Genomic DNA, 15,302 nt, shown 5'->3' on the forward strand with positions numbered 1-15,302 from the left:
GACCAGTAAATTTCTGTACCCTTGCGATTGCAAGACAACTTTTTGCCAAATTGGTGTTTGGTGCAGCAGATTAGCTCTTCTGTTATTATAAAGGAAACACAAGGAGCTCTCAATGATGCTAAAGGCACTTCCAAAGCTGGGGTTGAATTGTGGATAATGATATAGCCAGTGTTCTGAATATGTATTTGATTGAGCTAGTATAAGATGCTTGATATCTCACTGAAAATCCTTAGCGTTTTGAGATCTGGGTATTTGGTTTCCAGTCATCTTGTCCTAATGCTGGTAAAAATAGAAAAAGTCTTCCCCTCAGTGAAGTCAGGTTTTGTTCTACTTTTTTGTTTGTTTTTGTTGTTGTTGTCATTGTTTTGGTTTGGTTTTGCACAGATGTCTTTGAATTTTACTTGGCAAATGGAACTCCAAAGGCATCTTTTTGGGGAGTTTTTAAAGATTCAGTTTATATTTCCCAGGTGAGTTCTATTATGTATCTAGTACTTCTAAAGAAGACCTTTGGAGTTCAGTTTGGTTGGCCTCAAAATATTTACTGCTTTGTTTGTTATGTTTGTTAGCTGTGCTGTCTGATGGTCAAAAGAACAGTCTGTGGCTACCCATATATGGTGAAATCCTTCTGACTATATTTAATGTGGGTTAATCCCAGAGAGAGGGAATCTGCAAACCCCAGAAGAATACACTTTAGGAGACACAGAAAACAAGATAGATTTTTGTTAGGTATTCCATGTTTACTGATGTGCCCTAACTCTTGAACAACTCTGGAAACCAGGTGTAAAGGCTAGTTTGAAACGGGAACTTGAAGTTTGTGTGTGCTGCATGCTTCTTGAGTTAGTAGAGGATTATGCAAAAGGAAATGTCCATATGAAAATAAGACCCTATTATTTCAATTTGAGAAGCTAAGCTTACACCTGAGTAGAAATGTATAATGTTAGAAATAACAAATATGTTGATTCAAAACATATTCTTCCTTCATGAAGCTCTGTGGACTTGCAGTTGTGATGCAGCTGGTTCCCAGCTGATATTTCATTTAAAAAAAAAAAGAAAAAAAAAAGAAAAAAAACCCAAAACCCTTGAATTAGATGGTTTCAATAAGCTGTTGGTCTGTCTGATTCCATGTTGTCCGTGGTTAGAATTGGGTTTAATCAGGCTTGAAGTTTCTTCTGCTGATAGTGTCCATCCCCCCCCAAAATACTGCCTTCCCAGATTTGTGGTTATGTTGATTGAAAGAAACAAACACTCATGCCGGGGTTTGGAAAGGTTTTCAAGGAAAGGCTTGACCTGAGGCTAAGGTAGAGCATGTTGAGAATGAATGTGTGTTTATAAGAAGCTGTCATATCCTGGCAGCCAAACACATCTGTTGGCCTGTGCTGATATTTGTGCCTATCCTATCTTCAGGAAGTGCATGCCAGAGGCTCAGAGAATATCCCTAGAAATCCAGTTCCTGGTGTGCTATGCAATGTGAGTCTCAGCTTGGGTGGGTGTACACCCAAAGCCACAGGAACAGTGTCGCATCTTTGCTTTATCCCCAACCTGTTTGGGGATTGGATGTCCCAGTGTAAGTGCAGATGTATGAAGGAAGATCTCTGTGATCTTAATATCTGACATACTGTATCCCGTACTATGCATGGCGTGAGACCCTGGCCTGGCTGCTAGCATGTGTGAAAACAAGTAGAGATAAATAAGAAGATGCTGAATTCTAAGGATCCTGAGAAACAGGTGCACAAGAGAGAAAAAAAGTAACCTGCTAAGAGGATACCAACACTGCTGATGCTGCCTGGATCACTGTAATCCCAGCATGAAATAGATGAAGATGGATTGGAGGCAAAGAGAAGAGGAAAGAAGAAGCAATGCAAGACAGCATTACTATCACTGGATTTCATCGTAAAGCTACAACCCCATGCGCTGATTTACATCTGAGCTGTCTAATAGCTGAAATGACTCTGTTCTTTCTTGAAATGGCAGTATGAATCCCCACTGTTCCCTTGCAAGGGCTAGACTGTCTATCCAAGTGTGTTGTAACTGGTGTTTCCACTGCTTTCTTATGCAAGCTTTCAATTCTTATTTTTCCCCTAGCATCAGTCTGTAGCTGCTGCAATAACATGTCCTGTCACAGAAACAGGCCTGTGCTGCCTTACCAAACCTGTGGTAAGTGGCATTGCTTGGATGAGGTGTAGGAGGTACTTCATGCTTGAGGGTTCCCCATAGAAGCTGTGGCTGGAGGTGCTGCATTTGAACAGAGGTGAATGGTTGAGACACTGTCAGACCAGAGTGATGGTGCCCATAACATCCAGGCTGTTCCATCATCCATTCTTCTCAGGGAATGCTAGGGGAAGATAAGTTGGGTTCTATCTGAGTATTTAGTCCCATCAGCCTGCACTGAATATCGAATACTGTAGAAGGGTCTGTTTGTTTTCTGTGGTGACTTGAGAGGATGCCCTCAGTTCATGGATATTGCTATGCTGGGGAAAAACGTGGGGGTTTTTTCCCCTTTAAAATCCCATTAAAGTCATAAGGCCCTATCCCAGCCATACCCTGTGAGCTGGAAGGGATAGTGCTTTTCTACTTCCTGCTGACCACTCCACATGTTGACACAGCTTTTCCAGGTATCTCTTAGAAGGAATTAATCAAATTCTCAGACTGCATGAAACATTTGTAATCTAATGCCAAAACAAGGCAGCCGTCTGCCTGCTGGACCATAGAGTGCATCTAAACCTCATGTTTGCAGGAGCATCCAATTTTGGATCATCACTCACATGGAGATACGCTGTCAGCCAAGTTATTACACAAAGAACTGTATCTTTTTAAGGTATGACAAAGAATACTGGCTACAAGAACGAGATAATAGACTGCATCTGTTACCCTTCTTAACTTGCTGCTTGGCTTTGAAGGGAGCTCCTTACCTCCAGCTCGCAATTCTTTTGAGTACAAGGTGCCTAGCATGATACATGCTATAATAGAAAAATTGGTTTACTTGAACAATAGTAAAATTAAGGTCACTAAGTCGCAAACTAATTTGGCACTACATTATCAAAAATGGGGGAGGGGGATCTGTGAGAGAGGAGGTAAAAATCATAATCTGAGGGGAGTGCCTACCTTGAGGAATGTTTGTCAGCAAAACCAGCTCTGTCTGTTTCAGATCAGGAGCTGTGGTTTTTGTGTTCTAGAATGGCTAGTGAAGGAGAGTTGGGGCAGGCTGGGGCCTTGAGTTAGGACAATGATTTGAAAGTTGAAGTAAGCATATGGTACATCAGTACGTTGATTTCTTAGAGGCCTAGAAGTGCCTCGCGTTTATGCCCTGCCTGGGAGTTTGAATGCACACCATGTTTTTCTTTTGCATTTTTAGTCATCACCTAGCATTGTGCTAGGGACACTGGGCGTTCTAGCCTCCATATCACACATCTGTTTCAATTATATGGTAGATGGGGAGAAACCCCTCTTCTTGTATTTCAGAATTCTGTAGACTTCAATGGGTAGCATTTCTGAAAATAGTTACTTTCCCATAGATGTTACTTGCCCTGTGATTGATGCATTTGTCACAAGAGTCTAGTCACACAGTTGTCCTGGGAACTGAGTGTGTTAGATCAGTCCCTGATCAATGTAGCAGCGTGCTTCCAGTACCCCTTGAAGACTGGAAGTTGCAAAAGGGCTTCTGGCCATAAATGGAAAGCTAAATTCAAGTCTCCCAGATGTACTGAAATCTGGAAAGAACTTGTCCTTCCCCATACAAGCCCGGTCTGTGTGGGGCAGACTGAACAGATGATCTTGCTCCAGGGGTGGGTCACTGGTACAGAAGAGGGATCTGTGTGCTTCACCTGAAGAGCTGGAATTTATTTCAAGGCATGCTCTAGAGCATTTGGATCATGGCACAGAGATACAAGTTTTCTTGGCTGTGTTATTCAATGCATTCATCAACCTGGGTGATGACACATCTGCATTATCAACAAAGGTGAACATAAACTAAAGGAAGTGCTTGATGAGGAAGGGCAGAGCATTCATAAATGTGAGGGTTCTGTCAACAGGAACTTTTCTGAGGTTAATCAAGGAGAATATTAGAGAGCATTCCAAAGGAAAATTCACAAGCTTTGTTCACAGGCTCACAATATTAACATCCTCCTTCCTGTCTTCTTTTTCTGTGTATTTATCATGCTGTCTATATATATACATTATCCTGGCATTGCGGTAGAACAGCAGTAAGCAAGTTTAACTAGCTCACACCTATGAATGCAGAAAGCTGAGCCTCCCCTCTAGATGCAAGTGACGTTAGCAGAGCAAATGCCTTTGTGCACTTCACTGCTTCTTTCTAGGGACTCCAGTGCCTGAATCACAATGGAATATCCAATGCATGACAGGCAGCCTAGCAAAAGCAGTGCATCTGCCTCAACTGGGAGCCATTTGTGGACATGCTGAGAGAGGTAGTTCTGTCTTGCTGCAAGCTATCACAGAAACGCTGGGACTGGTGGAAAAAACAGCATTCCCGTGAATGTGCACATACTTCAAAAAGTCTTGGGTGTCAGTTCCCTTGTAGCTGGAGAGGCCTTTTTTTTTGTTTTTTTTTCAGACATGTAACTTCATTCGAATAGTCACTACAGCACATTGATGGTGAGTCAGTTCTTGCAAATTCCCTTACTAGTGGCCTCTGGCAAGTCGCTTGTTGGCACTGAGTTTACTGCTGTAAATAATGTAAAAAAAGCAATGATAATTACTTTGATAAATATTAGGCCACACAGATTAGCATATACAGCATGGGATGTTTAGAAAGAACATTTTTTGCCTATTGAAGGTCACTGAGCCTAGCAAGTGAACATGTGATCTTTAAGCACTGTTGTGGCTCAGTTTAAGATTTGCTATCTGTTTGTATTGGAACATGGCAAACAACTGCATTCAACACAGGTCAGGAAATGTCTTTGGTCATTAAGCTCAACAGCTAACATAGTTTTCAACAGACTTCAAGTTTCTTCTTTTATTCCTATATTTGTGTGTATTCCAATTCTAGTTTCTATTTGAGGATTTCACACTAGGCTGGCCGTGACTAGAAATCAGCTCAAAATTATAATTCATCCATCATCAATCAATCTCATATGGTACTGTGGATTCCTCACTAGAACTCTTATGTTCATTGTTTTGTTGCCAGATGGTGTGAATAGGACTACATGTTGGTCATTCTAGCAGAACAAGTTTTAATTTTTTTTTAACTTAAATGGGGAAAAGTGGAAGGTAACTCTTCACTCTTGAAATGTGATGTGTATGTGCCCTCAACTCATTGTTTGCAGTGTGAGGAGCCACGGGAGGAGATTTGAAGAAGTTCAGTAGCACACAGAAGTAGGATTCTGACTGGTAACAGGATGGCTTTATTTAGATGTTGAGAGTTTTCTAAAGGACTGAACTGGAAATCTTGGAGAGCTTTTCCTAGAGCTGACAAAGAAGAGGATGTCTGATGTGTTCTGAGCATACCCATAATTTCGAGCATAGTGCTACTATTACTATGTGTGTTTATAGAGCTTTGCCTTCACTTGCTGCTATCCTGATTATAGTGCAGAATTCCCTGCAGCCTAGTAGAAGCAAGGACATATGTTCTGGGTAGCTGTGCTACTACTTTAAAATACACTAGATTGATGTTAGTTAGAAACCTCCAGGGCTTCGGCATCTCTTTCAAGTTGTTTCTTACTTCATTAGAAATTTGTACAGAGATTTCATTCAGCAATATTTTAAAGGAAATAAGTTGTCTAGGAACAATTACAGAAGAGGAGTTCTTCCTTTGCATTAGGTGTCATGCATCAATTGAGGCATATTTGCAATAATCTCACAAGTGCTGTGAAAATCTGTCACTTTAGATCCATATCCAGTTGCCATGATGATTGGTACTTCTCTTCCTGTCTTTGTGGAGCACTTTGCAACCCGTCAGTAAGTGTAAGGAAATAAGGCCAGAATGCATAGAGTCTTATTTCTCATGTTGGGAGAGACTATGGTGTGTTGTGGTTGCTATAACTAGGTGCATAAGTAGAGGTGAAAACCAGCTGTGCATAAAATGAATAGCATTCCTCTATGTTTAAATCTGTCTTCTCCCCTAAAATAATTTAAGGCATTCTCTCTAATGATAAATATTATAGCAGTGCTTGCTGCTCTGGATACTGCATAGCAGCTTACAGATACGTGAAAATAAAAAGCTAACTCCTCTACTCTGTACAGGTGGGTAATTGCAAAATTGGTGTTCTCCTGAAAGAGTAACCATCCCTCCACCTTGGTCTGGAATAGGGGTTAGAAAGAGAGACCAAGAGGGACCCTGTGTCTTTCCAATCAGTGCACCAGTTGCATGCACAGTATTTTGTTTCTTGGTTTCAACGTACAAGCATATTGTCCCGGATGAGTTTAAGACAAGATTATTTAAATGCCCTCTTCTCCCCTCCCCCTTTTTATTTTCCTCTCCTGTTTCAACACTCTCATCTTGCTCTTGTGACTTGATGTGGTCTTGAAGTGGACTAAATGCTGACACTTTAATCACAAGCCTGAATATAATTTTAGGTTTTTTTTCAGTTTCTTGCCACTTCTTCTCGTTAAGACACAACTTGCCCCCAAAATAATGGGAAGATGATGTCCAAAACGTTGGCAAGGTAGGTCAACATCATAATAGGCTAGGTGAGAGTGCACGTGGAAGGAACTTAACTTCATTCATGCAATTTACTCGCTCGGTGTCTGATGAATCTGGCCTGTGTTCCTCCACAAAAAGTGAAGAGAAGGAATGGGCACTTGGATGGTTGGGAAAGAGAAACCATTGAGATCAAAATGCTGTAAAACCCTTGCCAGTAGTTTGAAGAGTCCCTGTGTCATGCTATGAAGAATTCTGCTTGAAAGTGCTCTTTTGGAGGAGCCCAAATACCTGTACAAACTCATACCATTCTAGTTGCTACAATTATCCAAGGCTATTCTCTGCAGGAGCAGCTTGCCCTTTCTGGTTGGGGTCAGGTAAGCCTGATCTGGTTTTGATGTGTGTTGGTGTGCTGATATGTGCATTTCTTTCTGTCATCCCTACCCAGGCAAAGATCTAGGAAGCCTGCAGTGTGTTTCTGCTTGCTTCTGGGCTATGCTGTGCTATTGTGACTGAATTTCTTGAGCAATATCAATGTGTGCAAAAAGAAGATGGAAATATTCAATCACCATCTGAGCTTGCTCTTGATTCTGCCTTGTTCAGGTGTTGGTGGCTTGGAGTGGGAGACTTTGCATACAGTTTGGATTTATGAAACAGAATGTAGGCATACAAAACTAATGCTGTTGTAGGTCAGACTAGCAATTAAGAACAAACCAGGCAAACTGTGGGGAAATGAGGCTTGCCTGGAGGAACCCTGGGCTTTGAGTTCTGCATTCATTTTCTGCGGAGTGGGTAGTTTGAAAAGCTGTGTGAAAAAGTAGTGGGTTGGGTGGCTCTTGTTGCAGTTGTAGCTCTCATGTGTTCTGTTGAATAGTTGTACTTGGCTGGGATGGGCTGCAAGACAGAAAACCGTGATGGCATAGCTGAGCCCTTTTGAGCTTTTCCTAAGCAAGTCCTGCAGCAGCTGTTATGGCTTATAATGCAGCCTGAGGTGGGCTGGAAGGTGTCTGTGCTGCTGTCTCAATTGAAGTAGAAAGAGAAGAGGGAGACAAAGGAAAAAAATGATATCTTTCAGATATGCCATTGCTTTTGTATGTTAAGCTGAGTAGCACTTACTATTGCCCTTTCTGTTAGTTGTGAGATGCACTGTCACTAAGAAAACTTAGCATCATGGTAGAATATAGAGCTTATCAACAGACAACCTCTTCTAATCACTTTTTAAAGGATCTTCATATATCTTTCTTTAAAAACAAATGAAGAGCGAAACACCCAGAAAAAAATCCATCTTTCCGCAGTTTTCTCTTTGGGTTTGGTTTTGTGCTTTGAAAAATGTTTGCATGCACATTTGCTGGTGTGTTAGAGATGCATGTTGGAAAATAAGAATGTAACTGGAAAAATGACCAGAAAGTGTTGGCTCAGTTGTATGCATCAAGATCATGACTGGAATGGATTTTTTTAACGTGATGTTTTCTGACCTGACCTAAGCGGAAAATACCTTTTGTTATGCATCATGATTTGTGATGTTTCTATTGCAAGAAGGGAAGAAAAGAACTGATTTCTGGTGCTCACATGACTGTGGTTTGCTTTCCTTAACAGTAGAGCCTGTTGTCACTGATGCTTTGCTGAATGCTAACCAGATTTATTTGCTGTTTCTAGATATATTTGTAAGCACAAATGCTCTTGAGTGATAGACTGTATACTTTACAGCATTTTGTCAGTAGCTGTATATACTCAAACACTGCTTCATGTTCTGTACTGTTATATAAAGTGTTGTCCAAGGGGAAGTAAACAACACTGCATTACAAACAGATTAGTCGGTAAGTGGGCTTTCAACTAGGAATCAGCATCTAGTCAGAGTCTGGCTGAGTAGTGTAATAACTACAGACAGATCTGCGAATAAGTGCAAGGTGCTGAATATTAGCAACTGGGAAGCTCAGCATAGAGTATTTAAAGTGTTATATAAGCTAGGTACAAGTTGCTCCTTCCATCAATCATGTGCTGAGCGGACACAATGAGTAAAGGGATTATAGGCCAAAGGGGTGAGCTGAAAGATTTTCACAGTAATTTGATTATTCATATCCCTGTCACTTTTTCCGTGCTAGAAAGTCAGCTGTCTTTTACTGCATGCAAGGCCTTGGACTGTGAAAAACAAAAATCTGTGGCTGGATGTGATGACAACTGAGCAGCTTTCTTGGTCTAGTCACGTGGAGGTAGAATTCTAAATTAAACTATTTTGACTCCAGAGCTGAAGAGCAAATGTAGACCATCTTTCATGTCTACATTACTGGTCCTTGCTGTATGCATGTGCAGGAGCGTGCTGGAGTTTGAGTTTACTGAACCTCCCACTCTAACATTTGTAGTCATATCTGAAGGCTTTTACATCCAAGAGATGCTGAGTCATCTTCATTAGATGCTTGGGTACTGATCAGAGTTCCTACATTGTGCCAGTGGCTCAATTTGAGTGACAGAACAGAAAGATTGCAACTAGGAGAACACTTTCCTTGGGAAAAGCGAGTCAAAGTGGGCAAAATTGCAAATAATCACTGTGGCTGATCACTGTTTCTTGAAACTTGCCATCTGCAAAATTGCAAATTATCACTGTGGCAAATAATCACTGACACTGGTCCTTGTACTGAACAGTAAAAAACCAGATAGTTGAGTATACAGATGCTGTGTGCTTTTGAGTCCTGCCAGAGGATGAAACAGAGTACTGATAGTGCCTGCTCTTGCTGGAATCCTGGTCAGAGGGAAAGATGTCTTGTAGATGCATCAGATACCACTTCCAAAGTTTTGACTACTCTTTGTTTTCATGGTGTTTTTCTGACAAAATTGCTAACAAAGATGGGCATTAGTCTTCAGGGAAGCTTCAGACTGTTTTGAGCCCTCAGTTTTTGGTGTGGTTTTGGGCTTTTTTGTTTTCGTTGGTTTTTGGTTGGTTTTTGTGTGTGTGTGTGTTTGTTTTTAGTCATAGTGACACAATCATTCACAGGCTAGATGTTTATTTAGAAACAATGTACTGTTCACATTTCTGTGTTGCCTTTCACCATGTAGTTACCATGTCCATGGAATAAATCTATTCTAGGAGTTCTTGAGCGGTGGTCCTTCTCCCTGCCTTGTCTCTATGGGGAACGCAAGCAGGTGGCTAAATGAAGATAAGAGCACATCTCATCTGGCTGAGAACCATGATAAATTCTTCATCATAAATGTTCTGTTGTCTTCAACTACCTAATTCTTAAATATCGAGTCTCTACTGAGCTATCAGTGTGTATCGTGCTAGTACTGCTTGTGGTACAGATTCATCTTTGCTGTCTGTTATTGAAAGGAACTGTTTCTGATTTATCTTTTAGTAAAATTACTTTACCAATACTCTTCCAATATATCAAGTAAAAGATGGACTTCCAAGCAAATTTATAGGAAACATTATAAAAAAGTCTGTGTGTGTGTGTGTATGTGTACACACACACATATTCTTATATATGCACGTACATATATTCTCCTTCTTCTGCTTCTTTATTGTCCCTAGGTTTTAGTTTTTCCTAGAGAAACCTTTCTGCTATAGAATCAAATATTTGTAATTTTTCTAATTGTGGGCCCTGATCATGAACAATTAATCAGTAACACACCACCTTCTATTTACAGGTAATGTTTTTTGTGCAGTTGCATGCTTGGTCCTGTAGGTAAAAGAGAAATGTTGGTCACGGGCTCCTGTATTGAAATAGACTTACACACCAGGACCAAGTCGTGTAGATGTATTTGGTACTTAAAATGCATAATATGGTTTGGTTTGTGGGTTGCATTGTTGTTGTGTTGTTGTGGGGTTTTTTGTGGTTTTTTATTTTTTAAAGTCTTTGGTTTGGTAGGATCATGGCTTCTGCTCCTCAGAAATGCAGGCTTCCTGGTGTAGCAGTGGTTGGTTTCATAGTACTGAAGGACAGACAGATACATAAGTTCCTGATTTTAGAAGAAATAAACTACTTATCTTTTTGATCCAGGAGAATTCATGGAAGTATCAGCTGTGTATTCTTTCAAACACAGTTTTTTCTTAATGCAGCATTTTTCCTTGAGCAAAATTCATTTCAAAATATAGCCGAAATATAAAGACTGTGTTTTAACTTAAAGCTTTTTTTTTTTTTTTCCAAATAAGCTGCCCTTTTAAGATACTCTTTTTGAGGTTTTGCCTGTATTGAAAGGTGGTAATGTTAGTTTTCATTCATAACTAGGAATTATCGTGACCTATCTTGCTTGGATTTACATTATTGGTTTTGGTGTATATTTCTTCAAGTTTACTGTAGCTATAATGTGTAAACTTAGTAATTTTTCTCCAGGTGATAAGGGCACTGTCATATTGTAGGAATTTCACAGTACTTTTGAAATGGTTTGGACCAATTACTTGGTTAGAAAGGTCTTGCTGCTAAATGAATTTATGAACAGCTTTTGTTATAGTAATGGAGAGAATTGCTCTAAATCTTTGCTTCATTTGCAGGTTAAAAGGTTCCCTTCTTCCGGAGGTGTTATATTGTGTATTGTTTTTTAAGTAACTTTGCAATTTGCTGCAAATAATTTTTTCCCTTCAGTGGGCAGGATAATCACAGAATGGCTGAGGTTGGAAGGGACCTCTCGATATCATCTAATAAAACACCCTGTTCAAGCAGGGTCAGCTAGAATGGGTTGCTCTTGACTATGTCCAGTCAGGTCTTTAATATCTCCGAAGGTGGAGACTCCACAACCTCTCTAGGCAACCTGTTTCAATGTTTGACCAGTATGACAGTAAAAAGGTATTTTCTTCTGTTCAGATGGAACTTCATATATTTTAATTTTTGCCTGTTGCCTCTTGTCCTGTCACTGGGCACTGCCAAGAAAACTCTGACTCTGTCTTTACTCTCTTCCATCAGGTGTTTATAGGCATTGATAAGGTCCCCACTGAAACTTATCTCGTTCAGCCTGTCCAGTCCCAGCTCTCAGTCTGTCCTCCTATGAGAAATGCTTCAGTCCCATTTCCAGCTTCATGGCCCTTTGCTGGACTTGCTCCAGCATGTCTGTGTCTTTCTTGCACTGAGAAGGTGAGTACTGGACCCAGCAGTCCAGATGTGACCTCACCAGTGCTGAATGGAGGGAAAGAATCACTCCCTCGACCTGCTTTCAACACTCCTCCTAATGCAGCCCAGGTTAGTGTTGGTTTTCTTTACCTTGAGGGTGAATTGCTGGCTCATGTTCAACTTGCAGTCATACAGGACCCCAAAGTCCTTCTCTGAGCTGCTTTCCAGCCAGTTAAACCGCAATTCTCTAACATCTCCAGGTCTCTCTGAATGGCAGCACAGTCATCTGGTCTGTAACCCACTCCATCCAGTTTTGTATCAGTAGATGGAGTCACCCTGGCTTGTCTAGCCGAGGCTCTGCAAACTCCAAAGAATGGAGACACTTCCCATGACACCTGGTGACCTGTCAGAGGACTGCACTACACACCAGGGGAAGAAGGTTCCCCCAATGTCCCACTTGGATCTTTCAAGCTCATCTTGTCTGTTTCTCTTTATTGCATCTTCTGATACTGCTCAAAGTATTTGGCTCTGACTGCCCTTCAGGCGGCTGAGAGCTGCTGGTAAATTCCTCTTGGCCTTCCCCTCAACAGAACAATCAAACCCATATCTCCTTATCATAGGGCCCAGCATCCTGCCATCTTGGTAGCTCTGCACTGGCTCCTTTCCAGTTTTTTTAACTAATATTTCTCTAGTCTTAGGTCATTTTCTGCTGCTATTCTCTAGAGGTAACTGCAGATAATTTTATTATCAGCTTATATAATTATAATAATCATACTGTGAGATTTATTTTTTGTGAGGGTTTTTTGTATGCTTGAATTGCACTTCTGAACAATCTGCTCTTGAAGAGTTAACTGTATACACAAATTTTGATGTTCTTGGGGATTCATGTGCAGTTGCTTTTTAGTGTGCTTTACACGGGCTGACAGGGATTGTGTGCTTCCTGTAACCTGGCTCTGTGCAAGCTGGGTAATGTTGGTGGAGGCATGAGACTGTGCTGTTTATTAACTAGAGCAAACTTTTGCTTCTGGCCACTTGCCAAATGCAGAGGTAGAATTTAGAAGTCTTGTACAAGCTTGCCATCTCTATAATTATGTGTCTATTAAGGAGCAGATGGAAGTTGCATGCTCTAAAATTATTGACTGTAATGATAAAGCATGGCTAGTAGTGATGCTGATGCGATTTTCTTTCTTGCCAACAGAGTTTCAGTCCCACCAGAAAAACGTGCAGCTCTATGACACACCCTATGAACCAGAAGGCAGTGGTGTGGATTCTGATTCTGAAAGCATGATGAGTCACCGTTTACAAGAAAGAAAATTGCCACAGGATGATGACAGGCCTGCAGATGAATATGATCAGCCGTGGGAGTGGAACAAAGTCACTATCCCAGCTCTGGCAGGTAGGATTCCTAGATTCCAACCAGGAAATCCTCTGTTACACTCATAGCATATGTACTTACCTTTGGGAGAATCCAAGTATTTCTACTCTTTTAGTGTGCGTGGAGATAAATATCTGAAAAGCAAGTGTGGGTAGTCTCAGATTTTTACCTGCTTCAGAGATGTGGAACTTTGCACATTTTGTTTGGTGCTTCAGCTGACCTGTTGTGAACCATCTCAGCACTTGGTTCATGTTAGTAAGTTTCTCCTACTCCTTGTGCTACCCTCATTTTAACAGAGGTGATGCAGGTAGTCTTTATTGTTGAGTGGCTCTATGATGAGGGAGTTGCTTTGCAAGGTTCTTAAAATTATGGGGCAATTCTTAAAGGGTCAGGACAAAAAATAGCTGTGGAACGTGAATGCAGTAGCATGCTTCCACTCAGTGATGAGCTTTTTAGTATTTGGACTATTTTTGTTATAATAGCCAACATTTCTATGGATATGTAGAACTTGGGTTTGGATTAATCCTTTTGAACTGCTAATCAGTCAGGGAGATCTGTCACAAACTGTTTTCTGTCTCTGTGAATGTCTGTGCTTGGTGTTGGTTATACTGCTCTGTTTTTTCCCTTTTGTTGCTTCATTCAGTAAGGATGTGATCCTAAAGGGCAAGGCTTTTTTTTTTTTGTAGAGCCTAGTTGTATCAATTGGTCTGACCATGTTCGAGGATGCTCTTGTAAGGTGCTAGAGTCATACATGCTCTATGATTTTCCCCTCAATGATATGTTCTAGTGAAAAGCTGCGTCTAGGAGCAGGGTTGTTCTGCTTCCTTTTTAGGTGTCAACATGGCAGAAAGCTTGGAAAGGAGAGCTGTGCGTGTTGGTAATTGTGGTGATAAGGGGCGTCGAAAAGAGATGTGGCTCTGGGAGGGGGCATGGAAGAAGCCTGAGAGCAATGATTAGTCGTCAGTGTGCATTTACCCTGGTTAAATCCTGCTTAACAAACCTGTTTCCTTTCTGAATTGAAACTACTAGATCTGTTAATGAAAGGAGAGCAGTAGGTGTCATCTGTCTTGACTTTAGCCTTCAGCATGTTGTGCTGTGGCATCAGCTGTGTTACTTGGTTTGGAATGCTGTAGCGTGGATAGGTGGACTACTAGATGCATGAAAACCTGTCAGGGTCATTGACCTCAGAGGTCAATCATTAGCGCTTCGTATTCTTCCTGGAGTATGGTTAGAAGTGTGGTTCCTTGGGCAATCTGTTTTGGAACCTTCCTGTTCAGCATCTTTTTCAGTAACCCAGAGGAGGAGGAGAGGAAATGCACCTCATCAAATGTGCAATGATATCCAATGGTGAGGAGGGAGTGTGTGTGCAAAGCTGGTGTTCAGATGGACCTGGACAGTCTGAAGAAATGGGCTGACAACAAGTTTACAAAATCCAACTAGGACAAACTCAAAGACTTAGCCCCTGTCATAATAGGTACCAAGGACTAGCTGACTTGTTGGCTTACAGCTTTACTGGAAGGCGTTTAAGGAGTCCTGGAGGAAAGTGGACTAAATGTGGCTAGGAGTGCTCCCCAGCAGTGATTAAGCCTAGCAGCATCCTGGCCTGTTGTGAACATGAGCATAGCCAGTAGATCAAGCAAAGTGACTGTTCCTCTATACTTCACATTTCTTGGACAACATGTGTAATGCTGTGTCCAGAATTCTGCTGCAAGAAGGATGTTGATAAATGTTGATGTCAGCAGAGAGCCACCAAAATGACAGGGAACTGCAGCGTGTGAATTGTGAGAAAACACTGAGAGAACTGGCTTGCTTAGCCTGGAGAAGGGAATGATTTGGGGGAATGTCATAGCAACTTTCCAATGCCTATGAGGAGATCTTCAAGAAGACGAAGCCAGGTTCTTCACAAATGAGCAAGTATGTGATGAGAAGATGAGACATAAGTTGAATCAGGAGAGGTTCTGATTTGATATGAGGATTTTTTTTTTCTCTGCAAGCATTTCTCAGTCAAGCATTGAAACCAATTGTCCAGGGAGCCCTTGCAGTCTCCATCTTCAGATTTTTTTCATCTCATGTGAAGGAATGACTGGATAAAGTTCTGAACAATCTGATCTGATCACATAGCAGACCCTGCCTTGAGCAGGTTGGACTAGGTACCTCGCATGGTCTCCTTTCACCTGAATGATTCTGTGATTTTGAAATTCTGGGTGCAATAATATTACTACACTTACAGGAATGAGAAGTGGCTTCTCTCGACAGCTATAGAGGGCAACTGTTTTGTAAACAGAGCCTGTTGTGACAA

General features: G+C 41.2%; 1 protein-coding gene across 5 annotated transcripts in view; it reads left to right on the top strand.

Moving 5' to 3' along the window:
• The window catches only part of SHB (SH2 domain containing adaptor protein B), a 64,457-nt gene that overhangs the window by 19,247 nt on the left and 29,908 nt on the right, over positions 1–15,302 (top strand). For all 5 annotated transcript variants that reach the window (XR_010607919.1, XR_010607920.1, XM_065657657.1 and 2 more), the window contains one exon: positions 12,827–13,024. Coding sequence is in view for 3 of the 5 variants with exons in the window: in XM_065657657.1 (XP_065513729.1) it covers positions 12,827–13,024 (198 nt within the window). In the remaining 2 variants the exon portion in view is untranslated. The remainder of the gene's footprint in view (positions 1–12,826; positions 13,025–15,302) is intronic.

Source organism: Caloenas nicobarica, chromosome Z (assembly GCF_036013445.1).
Source record: "Caloenas nicobarica isolate bCalNic1 chromosome Z, bCalNic1.hap1, whole genome shotgun sequence".
Lineage (NCBI taxonomy): Eukaryota > Metazoa > Chordata > Aves > Columbiformes > Columbidae > Caloenas > Caloenas nicobarica.